This window comes from Helianthus annuus, chromosome 16 (genome assembly GCF_002127325.2).
Source record: "Helianthus annuus cultivar XRQ/B chromosome 16, HanXRQr2.0-SUNRISE, whole genome shotgun sequence".
In the NCBI taxonomy this organism is placed as follows: domain Eukaryota; kingdom Viridiplantae; phylum Streptophyta; class Magnoliopsida; order Asterales; family Asteraceae; genus Helianthus; species Helianthus annuus.
The window spans coordinates 135,573,044-135,593,576 of NC_035448.2; the positions used below are offsets into that span (position 1 = coordinate 135,573,044).

General features: G+C 35.3%; 1 protein-coding gene across 1 annotated transcript; it reads left to right on the top strand.

Annotated features, from left to right (window-relative positions):
- The first annotated feature begins 7,024 nt into the window (after nt 1-7,024).
- LOC110917062 lies at nt 7,025-14,812 on the top strand. The gene is made up of 2 exons (XM_022161683.1): nt 7,025-7,147; nt 14,507-14,812. The coding sequence occupies exons 1-2, from the start codon at nt 7,032-7,034 to the stop codon at nt 14,706-14,708; spliced, it is 318 nt and encodes a 105-aa protein (XP_022017375.1). The 5' UTR covers nt 7,025-7,031; the 3' UTR covers nt 14,709-14,812.
- The last annotated feature ends 5,721 nt before the right edge of the window (nt 14,813-20,533 follow it).

The following is a 20,533-nucleotide window of genomic DNA, read 5'->3' on the forward strand; positions in this document are numbered from 1 at the left end:
AATATCCAACACTCTGTAGGACCAAGCTTATATGTTGTGTACTTCAATATGGTCCCTACAACCAACAATATGAATCTAACACTGTGTAAGATCAAATTTATATTCTTGTATAATAAAAAAGTAATATATGGCAATAAAGTTTTCAAATATCCATGTTTGTGTCAACTTCAAACTTTAGTTTTTTCAGCAGACAAGGCTATATTCACTTACAAATCAGACATATGGGTACTATAAACTGATTGCAGAATATTTTATCAAAATTAATATTGATAGAACAAATGTATCAACACTACATGGCAGTTCATACAATAATTCTAAAACCATTCGTAAAATTTACAACCAAATATTTATGAAACAATAATATTTCAGATTGTTATTTATATGGAATGAATCAAAATGTAACTAAATAGGTTGATATAAATCTTATTATAAAATAAAGAAAACAAGTTCATATAAGTTTATCTATTTTAACATCAGTAGATTATGATTTTGATGTTTATATAATTTGAAATGAGAAAACTGAAAGGAACATGTCAAAGCATACCTGTAAAATACACAAGAGAACAAAAAAAAAATACCTGATCTAAAACTTTAAACTTCTGGTCGTCAAGTCTGAAGAAGAAGAAACTGTAGAGTTTTTTCATCGGAGAAGAAGAGGTGAGATTATATTGGGATTGTTGAAAATAAGATATTTATCTATTAACTTGTAATTGTTTATTTATTTAACTTATAATAATCTTTAATATCGGGATTTAAAAACTATTTTTAATTATATAAATATATTAAATTAATAGATAAGTTTTTCGTATTTAACATTTTAAATTTATAGTTAAGCAGTGGTTACTGCTGTGCAAAAATTGCCCTGATTTAATGTGAAAGGGGGTAAAGTATAAATTTTACAAAACTTAATTTCAACCAACCAGTGTAAATGTAACATCTGTATTAACTCCATTTAATATACTTTGAATTTATTGTTTGTATTATAAATGTAGATTAATCATTATTTGATGTTATGAGTATGTATTTGTCATTGACGGCGTTTCATATTATTTCTTGAAGCAAATAATAGTTGCTGTAATCCGATGTATTTTTATCGATTAAGTACTGCATTAACTTAAATGAAGTTACTGATTGCATTCTCTGTCAAAATTTGTGCATGCATCTTCGTGATGTTGTCTTCTACATTATGATTGATAAATCAACCATATAATTTTTTGTTGATGTTCATTTGCTTAACTGTTGTGAGAGATGATGATTTTCGTTTTGTGCTTTGTTTTTATAATACCTTAAGTGTGTGATTATACAAATAGTCCGGTTAATATTTGGTACTTTTGTTTTTTAAGTGCTGATTTAGTTTAAGGGATGTTAGTGATGTCTATTTTATAGTGTTGTTTGTCTATGACTTTTGTTGGATGTTGTTCATCTTTATAACTTGTAAGTTTAAATTGTTTATTGCAGATATGAATCTATCCAATCAAACACCATCCTTTTTACAATTCCTTAATGAAGATGATTTTATATTTTTTGTATGTTTTTTAACTTTCTTGCTACTATTAGGATTCTACGTTAATTTTTGATGTAAGATGTTTGTTAACTACCGTTGCAGAATATACCACTTGATTTTGAGACTCTGTTGTGGGGCAAGGAGGTCCCGTACGGTCGAATTGTAGAGTTACTTGATGGTGACAAATCATGGTTAGTACGAGTAAGGAAGAAAGATGATCATTGTATATTTACGGATGGATGGACAAAGTTTGTTAGAGATTGTTGTTTGAAAATGAAAGATGTTGTATTGGTGAAAGCTATTGGACGTTTGTCATTCGTTGTCTCATGTTTTAAAGAAAATGTCTACGAGAACTCTTACATTTCAGCAAATATTAGACCTGAATTTGGCATGACTGTAAGTAACGATATATTATTTTGTTACTTACTGTAAACATTTTTTGCTAGCTCAACAACTTGCTAACATCTATTTGCCCTTTTAACGTCTGTTTCCTTATAATCTTAACATCTGTTGACTAACCTTTTTAACTTCTATTGACTAAGTCTTTTAACCTCGGTTAACATCTGATATTTAAGATCTGTCCACGTTGCAACCTCTGCTGGACATAATGGATGACAGTTGTTACGAAACCTCTGTTGTCAGAGGTATGTAATAGTTGATAGCCAAACAGTGGTTAGGTTGTGTGTAAATACAGTAACTACTGTTGACTAACCCTGTTGAGTAATTCCCATTTTAACTTTTGTTGACTAATCCGTTGTAACTTCTGTTGCTCATTAGTTCATATCAAATTTGTAAGTCTGCACTAAATATTCCTTTGCTTCTTCTATAGCTAATTGCTGACAAATTTTGGAAACAATTCTAGGATAAAAATTACGAGTATGGGATGGCAACTATCTATGTAGGCGAAAGGTTTTGGAATGTGATGATGAAAGGATGGAATGATGGATGCGGATTTACTGATGGATGGTTAAAATTGATTGAAGAAGTTCCCATAGCAGTTGAATCTTGGTTAGTTTTCACCATGATTACATCTAAAACGTTTGAGCTTTCCGTTTTCCATTCAGAGACTGGAACTGAGGTTTCCTTCAAGAAAGCTGATGTAGTTGTTTTGGATGATTCAGTTTATGGAGATGATGGTTTTGATTTATTGGCTGCGGTATAAAATTTTGATGATAAAATACATTGTTTGATAACATGACGGTGATAAGTAACTTTTATTATATTATGCTAATAACTTTTGAAATCTCATTTTGTAGGCTAAACACAAACAGGTTCTGGATTCCGGGGAAGTTGCTTTAGATGATGAGGATACTGCAGCTTCGGTTGGTAATTCTAAGCAGTTTACGAGTTTTGAGGATATTTTTAATGTGTATATATATATATATATATACATGTAATATTTATATATTATTATGATTTAAAATATGGTTTCTTATATATGATCCTTCTTATAAATATAGTTTGCTGATGATGGGCTATTTGATTCAAAGATTGCCCGTCTGGTTGATAAGTCAGATGTTAAAAATGCTGTAAATTTATAATTTCCTATGCATATATTTTATTGTATAATAAGTATAAGGAGGTTTTTTTTAATTTTGTTGTAGCCTGAAGATCATTCTGTAAAAATAGTTGATGATGTTAACGATCCTCAACTATAGTCTAAAGATTTTCCTGTTCGTAACATTTCTGCCTCTTCAAGTGTTGTATCTAATGTAAGTGTTTATTAGTTTTATACTGTCTATTTTATTATTATCTCAATATATTGATATCCTTCTGTATGATTGAGTCTTAAACTTCAAAGCTGAGTTGAGAAGATAGTTTGTGTTGATCAAGAAAGTTATAAAATTTCAAGAATTTAGAGTTGTTATATTCTAAATTAATTTACTTAGGTGGAAAAGATGCACAAACTTCGTCGCAAGACAATTGTAGAGGATAACCAAGCTGTTGATAGACCGTGTAAAGTTCAAAAGGTTCGTTTAGTATCATCCACTTCAGAATCAGTCTTACACTTTACCACACATGCTGAAGACAGGCTTGTAAGCTTTTGCAGTCGTTGCTTTGTTTCGTTATTCAACAATTTCAGTTATATATCAATATTTTATAAAATTCACTATTCAATTTTCTGTTTTTTAGCATCTGCCATCAGATGCATCTTCTGCGTTGGATCTGCATACCGGTAATCCTAAGCCTATCAAGATCCAGAATCTCAAATGTGAAGTCCAGGAACTGTTTACAACGTCTCAAAAAACTAATACTAGATTCAACTACGCTGTTGTTGGATGGTCTTCTTATCTCTTGCAATATTGCTTTTGGTGATGAACTTTCGTTAGAGTTTTACAAGTCTACTCAATTGCTGAAGTTAAAAAAAGTTGTGCATATCGTGACAAAGATAAAGTCCTCTTAGTTTCATGTCATGATTGTTTGTGGTTGTACATTTGGTTCGTTGGTGGTACTAATTTTGCTTCTTAGACATGTTCTATATGTAGTTATGTCTATAAACAGGTTTCATTGTCAATGGGTGGGTGCTACTTTTTTTTGTGGATAGGACAATGGAAATTCTCATATGTATCTTAGATATTAACTGATGATGCATGTCTATAGTTGTCTTTTAGCTATAATAGATAACACGTTTTGGTACAATATCTGTACACATATCTATATGTTCTATCTATATGTTCTATCAATATGTGTTATGTATGGTTTTCTAAGAAACGACCCGTGTTTGCACACGGGTCTTACCGCTAGTACTATATAATAAAAGAAACCATGTTAGGGACACATGGCGCTCTATGAGGCGTTCTTAATTATTTTTCTAAATATTTATTATGGAAAATCAATTATTATTGATAATATTAAATTTAAAATTTAAAATTTGTAGAAGAGATTTTAATGATAAAGACAAAGATAACTGATAATAATATATTAATTATAATAATCATATATTAATTATTAAAATCTAAAAAAATATATTAGCGTTTTAAATATTTTTAAAGATAAAGGTTTTATTTAATTATTTTTATATTTTAATGATAAGGACAAGGATAAATGATAATCACATATTAAAATAAAAATATTTATTTTAATCAACTGTTTCGTTAAAAGATTTATTCAATCCATCTAGAACATATATATTTTTTTATACATGTGGTATATTTAGAATCCTACTTCTAATGAATGATCTCATTATCCGGTTTTACACTCCAATGAAATAATAATATTAAATCATAATATCTAGTTTATCTCTTGTATATTTAATATTTTTTACTAAATTATTTCTTTTCCTTTTTTTCCTGCTGATTATGCAACATCAGGTAATACGTAAGTTTCTAACCTAATAATAAATAAAAAAACAAAGTAAAATTTTATAAACCATGTAATACACAACTCTCTAACCTAATAAAAAAATAAAGTGAGATGTTACAATAAGTAAATAGTACCTCAAAGTTCATTTTGTTAGAAAACACATCTTGATGACTAAATGTGTTAACGGATTACATTATTCGTATAAGACATGTGTTTATTCAAATCGTGCAATACATGAGTTTTTAAAAGATTTAACTATTTTATTACTTAGTATATAAAATTATATTTATTTAACTCGTGTAACACACGGATTTCTAACCTAATTACATATATAAAAGAAAAGAACTTTAACCGGGTCTACTTTTAACTTACACAAACACTTTGCTAACATGACTCTCCTACCTATTTTTTTCTTTTTAACCCTTTTTAAAATTGCTATTTTTTACATATTTATGTTTTATTATTTTGTTTTTTACTTTTAATACATATTAAATCAAACAAGTTCGACAATAAAATATTTGATTTTCTTTTCTTTTTACTTACTTTTATGAATATGTTATCTTTCCTTTTTTTACACATTTTTTTTTCTTTATTATGTAACTAGTATTAAGCCCCTGTGTTGCAAAGGTTGTCATAAAGCTGTGTTAAGTAGTAGCGATACTATACCATTATCAGCGACCACCAACACTGGAAAAGCTCCTAAAAACAAAATAAATAAAAACGGGGAAAAAAATAACACCGAGCGAAAAGCAGACGTAAAATCTTTGAATCACGCACGCTCGTTGCTGAGAAATTAAAACGAAACGTAAAACATAGAAAAAAATAACTAAGTCCATCCAGGACCCGCATGTTGGACGAACTTGTCAAACGTAGAAAAATAGATGTGATGCGACGGGCCAGTCAAACGGGAAAAAATATACGAAAAAATGTTGAACCTCATACGCACGTTGCAGTATGTTAACTCACAAAATTTAGAACGTAATGAAAAACTTGGGAAAGATGAAAAGTACGGTGGACCAAAATTGAAAATAAAGAAAGAGTTAGGATTAAATTGCAAAATATGAAAAACTTTGGGTTAAAGGTAAAAAACAAAGGGTCTAAATTGTAAAATTGAAGTTATTTATTAATTTTAGATAAACATAAGAATAAAAATAAGTGATATCTATATATTGGTTATTAATTAATATTAATGTTAAAAGAAATTTATTAAATAAATATAAACAAAATTTATAAGGTTAAAGGAGAGAATGCCATGTGTCATTATTTGGAGTCTTTTATTATAAATTAGATTAGATTATTAATTTTATTTGTTATTTTATTAATATAATATTTTTTTGCTATAATCATTTTGATAATATTTTGTTTTCACTTATCAATGTATTCGAATATGTTAAATATATCTGAATTTTTTCTTTACCGTGAGGAACAAAACCGATACTATTTGAACATCGGTACCGTATTTGTGTTTATGTTTTCTTAACATGGAGGCAAAATGTTCGTTGAAAATGGAGTTGATGGAGTATTTTTGAGTACCTTGTATAGTAACGGAACTGTGAGAAACTGCCACATCCCGTAAAAAGTTGTTGTCCTTGTTGTCCGTCGCGAAGCGCAGGCTTATTGTTTACTTAAATTAAATAATATGCAAAATCAAAGTTACAAGTCAAACTATGGCGCAACTATGCCTAGAAAATGACAAATTCTAAAACAAATTTCAAGAATGTTAAAGCACAAAGACAATGCGTAACTTATATGCTTTTTTAATTCATGAGCTTGGTGTTGTTATGGGTATGAGCTTTGGCTATCTGCATGACTAATGGTGATAATTGAGCATTAACTCTTGTAAGCTGTGACCATATATATCACACCAACTTCACTTCTTGAAAACAAATGAGTAACCTTCTCAAACTAAGAATCCACTAATCTCAATTTTAAGATATACAAAATATTTTTGTTGGTACATATAAATATAAATTCAAGACATCCGAAGGTATGCATTTCATTAAATGTAATATATATTTCTTGTTGTAGTATTAATTTTATGTATTTTTATTTTTTCTTGGGAGAAAATAATTACATAAATAAATTAAAAAAAATCACTAATAAATGGTAACTAAAGAAAAGGATATTTTTAATATACAACTTTTATTTACTTAAATAGTTTAATCTTAACTTTTTTCATTTATGAATGATAATTAAAGTTTCGACGATTACAGTAAACTTCAAGATGGAGCAAGATCGTTTAAGACTTACTGATCTCCCAACCGACGTTCTACGTCGTATCATAACATATATCGCTACGTCTGATGAAGGAGCAAGGGACTTTGCCAAAGCTCTATCGGTGTAAGTGGTCCAAATTAACTATTCATGATATTAATTTTCGTTAGTGGCTAGTTGATTCGAAATCTATAAGGTTGATCAGATATAATCAAATTTTACATGTGATTTTAAAATAGCTAATCCGGATATCCGAAATACTTAATAAAACATATTAGAATTCGAAAAAAATTTATATCCAAATTTTCGGATATTTCGGGTTCGGTTTCAGATAATTCATGTTCGAGTTCGATGTTTTTTATAACTCTTGTCAGAAATCTCCGATAATTGATGTTTAATTTCACATTCAGATCTTTTTGCACACAACCAATATTATAACTAGACTTTATTGCTATATTTTCGTTTTTATCTCGTTGTGTTCAAAGATTTTTTAACACATCTATACTATATGATAAAAGAAACCTGTTTTGGGACACTTGTCATTCTCTCATTTAATTGATTAAAATTATTAATAATACTAAAAATAATAATATTTAATCTAAATTAATACAAATTATTATTATTAATAATATTTAATCACATGTCCCCTCATCGTTATTATCAGTTATTATCAATTGAATATCAAATATATTGTTTGATATTATTTGTTTTTATTAGTATATTATATTTTAAACTAAAGATAACTAATATGCAGAACATTTATCTCTATTTGAGTTTAAAAAAATCCTTATTTTTATAATGGATAAATTCTAGGTATTTTCTCTATACTAATAAACAAAAATCCTTTTTAGACACGTGTCATTCTCTGGTAATTTCTCACCCTTATTTTTTTATTTATCTCTTTTATTAAATTAAATAATAATAATAATATTAATATTAAACATCAATTTAACTAAATCTATTTATCTGTTTAGTTTTCATAATCTAAAATGGATTTCCTTTTTAACTCTAAAGTTTCAATCTTTGGCAATTTAAGTCTAAAGTTTCAATCTTTGATATTTTAACCCCTTTGATTAATTTGATTTTTCACTTCTAATTCAAAAGTTTTCATCTTTTGCAATTTAACCCCTTTAATTTTTTTTTTTACTTTCAACACAAAGTTTTTCATCTTTCGCAATTTAATCTCAACACTTTTTTTACTTTCAACTTTAGTCTGTTATATACTTGTCATCTTTCATAAGTTATCCGTTTAACGTGTCGTTCTAAGTTTTCGAGTTAACACGCCGCAACGTGCGTGTGAGTTCAACGTTTTTTCATCTATTTTTTTCCTGCTTGGCATGTCCGTCGCAGCGCGTCTATTTTTCTCGTAACGTGCGAGTCAGAGATCGACTTAGTTATTTTTTTCTTGATTTTACACATAGGCTCGTGGTCATGTGAGAAACATTTGCCTTTCATCTAACATGATATATAACTAATGAATCACCGCCGCATTGCGGCGGGTGATAATTCTAGTAACTAATACAAAACAATATTTGAAAACCATGTCTCGTCATCGTTATTATCAATTAAATATCAAATATATTATTTGATATTATTTATTTTTATTAGCATATAGATTTTATTACATAATTCATAAATCAAATTGTAAGACATTTTTTGTTATTGGGTATATAAAATTAGATTCATTCAACCAATGTAATACACGTGATTTTATTAAAGATATATATTTTTTTATTATTTACTATACAAAATTACATTTATTCAACTCGTGTAGTACACGGAGTTTTAAAGATATATTTTAATTATTATTTGGTATATAAAATTAGATTTATTCAACCCGTACAATAACTAGGTTTTTTAAAGATATAATATTATTATTATTTAGTATACAAAATCACTTTTATTCAACCAGTACAATAAATAAGGTTTTTTAAAAATATAACTTTTTTATTATTTTGTATATAAAATTACATTTATTCAACCCGTATAATACACGGGGTTCTTAAAAATACAGCTTTTTTTATTATTTTATAAAATTATATTTATTCAACCTATGTAGTAAATGAGGTTTCTGAAAATATAAACTCATGTAAAAAACGAGGCTTCTAAAAATATAATTTTTTATTATTTTATAAAACTACATTTATACAACCCATGTAATAAACGATATTTTTAAAGATATATTATTTTATTATTTAGTATATATAAAATTACATATATTTAACCCGTGTAATACACGGGGTTCTAACCTAGTTAAAGTAATATCTTAATTAGAGTAGATGCACCTCAATATTAGACCGGGTGTGTTGTACAGGTTGATTTGTCATACGTCTTGTAATACGTTAAACATCACAAATTAAAATAATGTTGTGTCTCCTCTAATGGCTTGTTTCTTTTTCCTTGTATCTCTTGTATTCAGTTTTGCTTTGCTGGAGGGCTGTTTTGCTCAAATTTTTCTAATAAAGTTGTCCTAAAAAATCTATTTAATTTTTTTGCAATTATTAAATGACTCTTAAGGTGCAAAATGATGTTTATAAAAATAGTGTATTTTTTTAGCCCTAAAGTTTTTAAAAGTTTGTACATGTTTTTTTACTATTTGCGTAATCAAGTAATACTGGAACTAGAATTTAGTGTTGTATATTTGTTTTTATCTCATTAAAGTAATATTTGGATTACATTTGAACAACCACCTACCTCAATATATTATACTATTGACCAAACCTCCTCTTCAATTTTTACATTAATACATAGAGCCAGCCTTAAGAATTCATGTACCATATTCAAATTAAAAAAAAAAAAAACGTGTCTTTAGGCCTTAATGCAATCGGGTATTACGCGATCTAAACCTAATAACAATTGGCTAATAACTAATCTATACCAGAAAAATAGTTTTGTAAACGGACTTATGTTGGTGTTTATATGGGTATACCCTATTAATTTACTTTTTTACATATAAATATCGAATTTTTTTAAAGAGTGAATTGCAAGGATTGTCCTTTATCTTTATACCCATTTGCAGGCGCTGCCCTTTATGTTTAAAATTGACGAGTTTTGTACTTTATGTTTTCAAATCATACACGTTTTGTCCTTTAGCCCTAACCCAGTTAGATTTTTCTGTCAAATCTGATCATGTGCAATGCATATGAGGGTAAAATTGTCTTTTCACCATCTTCTTCCCCAAAACAATCCCATTTCAAAACCCTAATTTCTCTTCAACAACCTGCAACAATTCACACCCCATTTCAACTATTAATCACAAAAGGATCCACCACTACCACCAAATTATTAATCAATAATCACACAGATCTAGGACACTTCTATACAACATCAAAGAAAGCGAAGTGGAAGACAGAAGTTGTGAATCAAAATCTAAAGCTGCAAAATCAAAGATAAGAATCTATACACACTACTGTTACCCATTGAAGTGAAACTTCCGACGACCCTTGATGAAGACCATCACCACCAACAAAACCCCTTAACATAAATCAAACACTAGTTTCTGACGACGATTTTATTTGGGGGGTTTTAAGAAACCGCTCGATTCAGACCTTATTAGACCACTTCAGGTACATCCATTTCAGACCCTAGTCGCTGCCTTTTTCTCCTTCGTTGGAACCCTAACCCGTCACTAACCTGTTCGATCACCATGGTCGCCGCCATCGGTGTTCCTTCACCGCAAAGTCATCCGCTTCTTGTCTCCTGTCTTCATCATCGGAACATAAGTGATGGTGGGTGGTGCAATCTGGTGGTGGTAGGTGGGGGTGGTTGTGGTGGCCTTTTAGTGTAGAGAGAGAGGGGTAGAGTGCGGAAGAGTGGCGGTGGAAGGAGGTTGTGGTGTGGTGGTGCAGCAGAGAAATTGAAGGAGCAGAGAGAGTGTTTGGTTGATATATACATACAATATGCGTATATACTATATTAATCTTTGTTTAATTTGTTAAATTAATTTTAAATAAAAATGTAAAAGACTAAAATGCCCTTATGTAATTTGAGTTAACAGAAAAATTTAACTAGGTTAGGATTAAAGGACATAACATGCAGGAATTTAAAACATTAAGTACAAAACTCGTCAATTTTAAAGATAAAGGACAATGCCTGCAATTGGGCATAAAGATAAAGGACAAAACTTGCAATTCACTATTTTTTAAAATAGTATGCCCTTTGAAATATCGGGCACTGACCGGTGGTCCTCCCCGCCCACCCTCAGGGCCAGCCATGTTAATACAATTCAAACTTTTCTTTAACTTTTTTTGTGGTTTTTTTTTTTTGTCATTTTGTTATATTTTTTAGTTATATTTCGTAAATGTTTTTTTTTAGTACTAAAATAACATTTTTAAAAGTTTTTTTTAGTTTTTGTGAATCGTTTTTCTTATTTTCAAACATACATTTTTTTGAAAATTGTTTAATTTTTATTAAGGGTTGTTTTTTATAACACTCAAAGAAAGTTTATAGCATTTATTAAAACCTTTTCCTTATCTTTGTTGATAAATAAAAAGGTTAATTAACGGCGTTTGTTTAGAATATGAGTGTGTATGTGTTTGTGCTTGTTCGTTAACATTCTAGACGAACAAATTATGAATTTGAACCTTTTAAAAGTAAATTTCTATAAATAATGGTTTTTCAAAAGGGTAGAACATAACAACTTCTAAATTGATTTTCTAAAGGGTAAATATGACAAAAAAGGGAAGGTACATTTAGGCCGAACTCTAATTTTAACAAGCTTCTTGTAATGCTTTAACACACGGGCGGAACTAAAGGTATGTGAGGCGTAGCACGGGCTACGGCTGAAGTCCGTATACGTAGTGTATTTTTTATATATTTTTATTTTTTTTTGGTTTTATACAAAAGATACCCCTAAAATAATATAAGGATACCCCTAACTAACCCAAACTTATAAAATAAGGGAGCCCGATTGAAACAATAACTCAATTGATTAGATAAGCCCAACTGATTAGATTAGTCAAAAAAACACAAAACTACGTATGGCGGCATTCTTTCTTATCGTCGCTTAGGTTTTGGAAGAAAACCAAACATCGCTGGTCATCCGTTACGCACTGGTCTCCTGTTTTGCTGCTGCCAATAACACCGGTTCGATAAAAGAATCCACAATCCTGTTGTTTGCTGCTGCGATAACACTGGTTCCGGTCGTTCCGCCCCTGCTTAGGTATTTGTTTTTTAAAGTAAAAGACGACGATATGATTAAACGATTTCAAGCTATGAAAAAAGGACGAATTTATTAGGCACCTATTTTACTTTATTTATTTATTGACTTTTTTTTTAATAACTAGAGTTATTAAATCCGCGCGTTGCGCGGTGGGTGAGTATCAGTTCGTTTAATTACAGTACTGACACTCGTTATAGTAACCAATAGAGGAAAAAATCATGATATGACCAAAAATATACCAACACGGCGGGAATTTGATCGGTATCGGTTTGTTTTGTTACGTCACCTCACTCGTTACAACAACCCATAGAGAAAAAAAATCTTGATATGATCAAAAAATACTGACACGTGAATTACACGTGAATTACATCGATAAAAAACAAACGCAAGTTACATAAGACTATGGGGTATGGGTCGGGGGTTGGGGCGTGGGTTGGGTACAAACGCCCAAGTCATCACCCCGGGTGGGTTTGGGTTTCGGCGTGGCCCCTTGGGCGGGGGTTTCAGCCCGGGCGTTGGGCATGCCTAGCGGTCCTCCATGGCCAGCTCTCATTGGTTGGTTGGCTAGGTCATAGCGGCTATGTTTAAAATTTAAAAAATAACCGTTTTTAGGCTTTTTTTTAATTTTATTAAAACTGGCCAACCCACGCGGGCTAGCCACGCCCCGCCATACCGACCCAACACGTCACTCACCACCGGGGGACTTGAAGTCCACGTGTCAACCCATGCCCCAAACCCCCGCCACACCATACCCCACAGTATAAGATATATAAAAAAAACCACATAACACATGTAAAAACCCACTAAATAACACATAAAAAATCTTTAAAACAATTAAGTGAATTTACTATTCATTCACTTCATCTTTTATCTCCATGGCCAGCTCTCATTGGTTGGTTGGCTAGGTCATAGCGGGTATGTTTAAAATTTAAAAAATAACCGTTTTTAGGCTTTTTTTTTTAATTTTATTAAAACTGGCCAACCCAGGCGGGCTAGCCACGCCCCGCCATACCGACCCAACACGTCACTCACCACCGGGGGACTTGAAGTCCACGTGTCAACCCATGCCCCAAACCCCCGCCACACCATACCCCACAATATAAGATATATAAAAAAACCACATAACACATGTAAAAACCCACTAAATAACACATAAAAAATCTTTAAAATAATTTAGTGAATTTACTATTCATTCACTTCATCTTTTATTAGTATACAGTTATTTATTATCTTTTTTTAATATTTTTGATTGCATAGTAAAAAAAAATTTTGGGGATACCCCTGATTTAGTGGGCTAGTTTCGCCACTGCTTTAACATCACTTAGGGTAGAGGGTATAACCCTCGGGGACTTGTGCGGTGAGTAGAGTCACCGAATCGGTGACTATACCGTGTGATTGTGGGTGAGTGTTTGAGTTGGAGAGAGGGTGGGAATTCGGTGAGTGTTTACCAAAAATGGGTGAGAGAGACTAATTGAGAAAATGGTGGGTCCCAACCCCTTTTAACCAATCACAATTTTTTTATTTTTTAACCTACTCAAACACCCTAGGGTGATTGATTATACCCCCTGATTGAATGCAAAATGGGGAGTGGAATAGGAAGTTGACATGGTATAATATTATTGGGTAGGATTTCACTCAAACACGCTAAAGTGTTTGACTATACCCTCCACCCTTGTCTAAATGATGGCGTGTCTACTCTATTTTAATGTATGTAGACCTTGTTTTCAGTTATTAAACGCTCTAGAAGTGTAAAGTGATGTTGATCAAAATATTTTATTCTTTGTTAGCCCCAAATCTTTCTAAAAATTTGACCAGTAATTTTATACAACTTGCGTGTCCAACCAATATTGTAGCGATAACTTATTGCTACACTTTCGGTTTTATCTTAAAATGTGTAGTGTACCTTGTACGCCATTATTTAAAATGTGTATCATGTATTCTACAATTATAAATCCACTCTATAGGTGTAAAGTGATGCTAATGAAAATACTATATATGTACCCTAATGGTTGGCGGGTGTCGTTTTATCAAGTGTATCTACCATGCTTCTTAAAATTACTAAACGACTACAAAACTATATGTTGATGTTGATCAAAATATTTTTTTAAGTCCCATACTAGTTAAAACTTTGTACAAGTACTTTTTTTTACCAAATGTGTATCAGAGCAATAATATAGTGATTCTGATGAATGAACGGTGTCGATATGCAATTTTTCTATCTAATACCCCTTTTCTAAAAAATTAGAAAAAATATATGAAAAGAAAGAATTTATTATACTCCCTCCAAAAAATTGTTGGTCATTAACTAACTCATTATATTGCAGTTGCAAAGCTTTCAACCGGTTTTCCAATGATAGAGAAATACTGAAGGTCACAAATTTTGACAATATGGATCAACACTATCTTAATGATGCTTTATGGGACGACAATGGACTACTAACTAGATGTGCTACCGTCGGAAATGAAGGCGCGCGTCTAATTATCCAACAAATTCCATTTCTGTTGTTGGGTATGGGACAAAATTGAATTTGCTTGCTTTATTATTGTGTGTTGATCTAGACATCGTATTCGTATTTCAGAATCATGTTTTCTTTGTTTCTATGTACTATGCAAATGATCTCAATAATGTTTGAAGTTTACTTATGGCTAAGCGTTGAAAACGGTCAAGTTTGGTCAGAAACTCAAAATGCGTTTTTTGCTATATTTGTTTTCATGATTGCTCGTGGCGACAGCAAGCAGATGCGGTGATGGTAACTATGGTGGTTCGTATCGGTAGCAACTGGTTGATGGTGAAGGTGGGCAGGCAGTAGCTAGTAGCTAACGGGGGCTCGTACTTTTTACTAACTCAAAAAAACCACACAGTTTTACATTCTTGTGTGAACTTTTCTTTTCTTTTCTTTTTTTTTTTAATTTAGATGACTGAAATATGAAACTTGATTACTAGTTGATGATTTTTTTCAAAGTTGAAGAAACACGGAACTAATTATGAGACTAATCAGTTGGATTTATGTTTCTACCATGAGGGTTAATCTTCTAACGATTATCTAAGCTTCGTCTTGGACGTCTAATCCTGCAAAACAGAACACCGTTACTCGTTAAGAGGGGAATATGGGGGTTTCCCTCTTAACCGGGTTCCGGCGTGAGAATAAGCGACTGCTTTGGGGAAGATAATTAAGTATTAAGAGTGAGAGTAGAGGGAGTGGAATGTTTAACCTGTGAAGTGAGGTCTCTATTTATAGTCGGAGTGGTGTAAGAGGATGTGGGCTGATGGGCCTTGGGCCGGAAAGGGATATAGCGGATATGCTCCTTGTCTCACTGGTGTCGACCGTCAGTGGCTTCTAGAAGTTCTCTGGCGCTGGCGCGCCCTGATTGGAGCCACGTGTCACTGTTGTCGGCCTTGTTGTCTTTCTGCCATCAGCAGACAAGTGGAGATCGTGGGACAGATGTCTCTGTCCTCTGATTGGTGCCACGTAGGCGTCCTTATGTACTTTTCGTCTTCTGCACGTCAGACGATCGTGGCGCACGAGTGAACAGAGCCTGCAGGATGTCTATTGGCTCCTTTTTCCTGCCACTTGTACCTTTTGTACCTTCCTACTCTGGTCTTGCGCTGCAACCTTCATGTGATTGTTGCTGGGCATGAAACCAGGTTGCGCGGTTTTACCGGTAGTGAAGACTCTTATCAGATTGCTAAGTGTCGAAATTGTAGTTCTCTTCTGGCCGGACCTCACGCCTCTTCATGGGATGTGGTGTTACCCGCGCTAGGTTGCCAGTAAGAGAATTGTTTGAATAAGGAGTATGGCCTCGCGCGCGGCCTTGATGAAGGTTTGCGCAGCTTTTTTGGGGCCATACCCCTTCAAGTCACCCCAGTCCAGTGCTGCACCATGCGCAAGGCAAGTGGTTGGAGCTCTGGACTTAAAAAAAGAAAATTGCAGAGATTGCTCATTTTTTGTTTTGTAGGCACGCGCGTATAGGTGCTGACAATTGTTACGGCGCGACTACATATCTGTTAGCTGATGTTTCGCCTTTTAGAGACGATAGCGCGCGGATATCTTGAGTACCAGGTATATTGCGCGCCCATTGGTAACTTCTTTGCTAAGTGTTAGGGAATTTGGGCGGGAAATTGCTCGAAATTTGAATTCTGACGGTTTGGTGAGATCGTCTCTGATTGTGACGTTTGAGTTGACTCCTGGCACGAATGTCATCATGCTGGTTCTGACGGTTCCACTTTCCGTCAGGAGAGTGAGGCCCACGCGCGCGTGGTAACCGTCACTCCGGGTTTTACGCCTTACGTGGCATCATCTCGTTGGCCATGTGTGCGGCAAATGCGGCACGTTTACCCATCGCATTAAATGCGATGGGTATATATATCCGACGAGATAAGGTGGATTCATTCGTCCTATACTCTTTTCCAACTTTTTCTCTCCGATCATCTTCCTTTAGCCTTCAAATCTTCAAACATTCGTAGAAGAACTTCAAGTTATCTCCTACTTGTCTTCAAGAGTGTTCTTGAATATTCAACTTACATCCAAGAACATCGATGGCTGAAGAACATACTGAAGAAAATCCCGGAAAGGAGGGCCCTGTCCCGGTTCTCCGGTGGGATTTAGGGTTGTTTGGGCAGATCGTACGGAGCTTCTGGTTTCCACCGGAATGGGATGCTAGGTATCCTAGCCAGAACCAAACGGCCGCCGATGCGCCGCCGGGCTATATTACTTTGTTCGAAGATTTCTTCCACCAGGGTAATTTTCGCTTGCCGGCAACCAACTTCATGGCTCATGTGTTGCAGTTTTATGGCTTTCATATTTCCCAGATGAGCCCTCCTGGGATGGTTAGGGTTCGACAGTTTGAGTTCTTGTGTCGAGCCCATGGTGTTGAACCTACTGTGGAAAGGTTCCGAGCCTTTTATCAGCTTATCAGGAATATGGGCTTCTTCTCATTTGCTAGCCGTGGAGCTGCTAAGAAGATATTGCTAAATCCTCCTAAGAGTTTCCATGATTGGAAGCCAAAATTTTTCTATATTCGTGAAGAAGTGATCCCGATTGCTATGACCTTCCGCGCTTGGTCCGAGCCGATATTGAAAGAATATTTGCCAATTCCCAAGCATGAAAGGTGGTATCAACAGCTTACTCCCACCCCTAACCGAGTATTTGGGGAGAATGTTCTTGTTGCCGCGCGCATGAGTGATCAATGGTTGCCCGACAGCCAAGAAGTCCCGATTTTGATAATCGACGATAGAGGTTAGTAATTTCATTAGTTTCCTGAATTTCTTCCTTCGTAACTTTGTGTTTATTCATGCAATTCGACATGTAGAGGCGCACTTGTATCAAGCTGCCTTCTCTACTTTTAGTGGTTCTATGGGTGTGCGCCCACTCCAGGCTGGAGAAGAATACTGGTATGCCCAGATTAGGGGTAATTTCATGTACCCAGTTGCTGATGCCTTCGCCGATCCGCCTGCCGCAACTGAAGGTGCGCATATACCTAACCCTCGACCCTTGCGCTCCGTGACTTCTGCTGGGAAAGAGATTGTCTACCTTTCCAGCGAGAAGTCTGTGGGATCGTCAAATGGAGAGCTAAACCCGTGGTCTCAAATCTTTGCAGGTGTGTTGCGTGACTTGGGGATAGACCCTGAAGATAAGAAGAAAAAGCCTGTGAAAAGGAAGAAGGTTATCACCTTGGATCCTGAGGTGACCAGCAAGGGAGCTGGGAGTAGTCGCGCAACCGCTCCTGCTGCTGACAAGGTACTCTCCGCCTTCGTCAAAGTAACTTAGAGGATTATGTTCTTATAAGTGACTCACTTGAGGGTTTGGCGCGCATAGGCGAGAAAAAGGCTGGAGCTTTCCAAGAGCTCAGGGAGCGCGGGTTCTCGCAACCGGATGCTGGGACCACCCCGTCCTCTGCTGTGCAGGAAGAAGGTGATGAAGAGGAAGTGCAGGAAGAGCCTGCAGTGAAGCTGATAAGGAAAAGGAGCCGGGAGGCTGCGCTTGGAGCCACCGTGTTGTCGAAACCGGGTGGTGCTCCTTTGATTGGAAAGAAAAGCAACTTGCGCTCACTTTACAAATTCTCTCTTGGTTAGTATTTTGTTTTCTTGTACTTGTTGTTATTTTCCTTTCTAATATTCTCTTTGAAGAGGCTGAAAAGAAGAAACCTGAGAAGGGCATCACAATCACAGAGCCCTTGGAGCCGACGCTGAAAAGGCCCAAGGTTACCAAGGTCACTATCAAACCGTTCACTGCTCCTCAATCTGCTGAGAAGGAGAAACAGAAGGGTCCTAAGAAACCTATGCGGGAAAAAGAGGTTGAGAGAAAGAAAGCTGCTGACAAGCCTCCTACTGGGCCTAAGGAGCCCGAGATTACCACCCCCATTCCCACTGAGACGGCGCAAGGTTCGGGGCCAACTCCTATCACTGGGCTTGACCAGCCCACCGTTGAGAAGAGAAAAGGCGTGGAGGTGGAAAGACCTGTTGAGCCCTCGCCTACCGACGCCCCTGTTAAAACTGCGCAGGTAACTTCTGCTGGAGAAACTGGTCCAGCGACTAAGGAGCAGACTACTGCTGCTGGTTTTGCTGCTGGCCAAGCTGGCGCGGGGAGGACCGGTGCGACGTCTCACTCTCCTATCGGCCTAATAGACACTTTGGGAGACGTTTATTACAAGTCTTATATTGAGGAAAGCCGGGGAGAAGCGCTGCATCAGCCGCCATGGGGCTTGAAACAGAAAGATACTTTCTTGGAGTTCGCGCCTTGCCGAGACTGGCTTCTTAACTCCATTCCTCCTGGTGAGGTTAATCGCCAAAGGGAGCGAACCCACAGCGCGCTCTATCATGCTTATGTTGTTGGTGAAGCCAACACTCGCGCTGCTAACCATCAGATCGTTCGCGAGTGGCGGACCATGGTTAGGGAAAGGGAAGAGTGGGAGAAGTACCGTGAGCGATTGCTGAGGCAAGTGAAAACTTTTGAGAAGTCGAAGGCCGCCTTTGACGAGGAAAAGGCGAAGTTCGAAACAGATAAAAAGGCTGAGGAGTGGGGCCGTGAAGGCCTTAAAGGCAAGCTCCGTGCCGCTGAAGAACTCCTCTCAAAGGAACGTGCCGATTGGAAGGCTATTTGTGCAAAGGATAACGAGCGCATGTATGCGGCTCGCTCCAAGATCACCGAACTTGAAGGTCAAGTTGCGGATCTGAAGAAGAAGGTAGAGGATGCGCAAGCTGTCAAGGAACAGGCTGAGGTATGTAACTGTCCCCTCTTGCTCATGCTTTAGTTTGTAAAAAATTCTCTAAGTCTTGTTTTCTATAGGCTGGGCTTAAGGCGCAAATTTCTGGCAAGGATAGAGATTTGTCTGCTAAGGACGTTGAAATCGCTGAATTGAAGCGTCGTCTGCATGAGCAGATTGAGAGGAGCGAGTCCTTGGAGATTGATCTTGAAGCTGAGAAGTCAAAAGCTGCCACTGCCAAGGAAGCCAAGCATAAGGCCGAGGAGGCGCGATACATTAGTACAACAGCTCTCAATGTGGCGCAGAACAACTATTCTGAGGCTCAAGGTATCATTGATACTTTGGTCTCAGAAGCTGAGTGGCTGCGCAGCCGAGGAATAGCTCTGGTATGATTTCTCCTGACTTTGGCTCAGTTTATTAAAACTTGTTGTCTTATATGTTGCGTTTGTTGTAGATGGCCAACTCCGTCTTGAATGTTGGGGAGCTAGATAAAGTTGTTGCTACTTTAATAGATGCTTCGCGCGCAGTTGGTCACCGGGGTGGTTAATTGGAGTGTGCGCAACATGCTTCAGAGGTGTTTGGTCAAGAATTTGACATTAGTCACTGCTCGGTGACTGATCAAGCTGAGGCCAAGCTGACTCGCGCTGAACATGGTTATGATAACTTGTCTCTACCGGTGATGGATTTGGTTACTGAAGCGCTGAAGCATGACGACTGGTATCATCGGTTAAAGACCATCCTTGATCCACCACAGATGGTTGAAGTAACTGATGAGGAGGAGTTGGCAGGCGACAATGGAGAAGGTGATGATGACGGCGGAGATGGTGATCAACCTGAATAGGAATTGAAGGCTTTGTGCCTTGTTTTGTTTAGTTTTTGAAAAGTACAGTGTTGCGCGGTCGCACTTCACCTAGATCGAATGGATGTTGGGTTTATGTAACTATTGCGCGTTGCGCTTGTTTGAATATGATGTTTATGTTCACATTTATTCTGTCTTGTTACAATTATTGCACTGTTGTTTGAAACTTTGGTTAAGTTAGCGCGAATAAATGTAAGTGTAGCTCAAGAGCTGATAATTCACTGAAGTGTTTTCGTGCTAATCAAAAGTTTAACATGCATTTGTAACTCATGAAGTAATATGGTAGTAG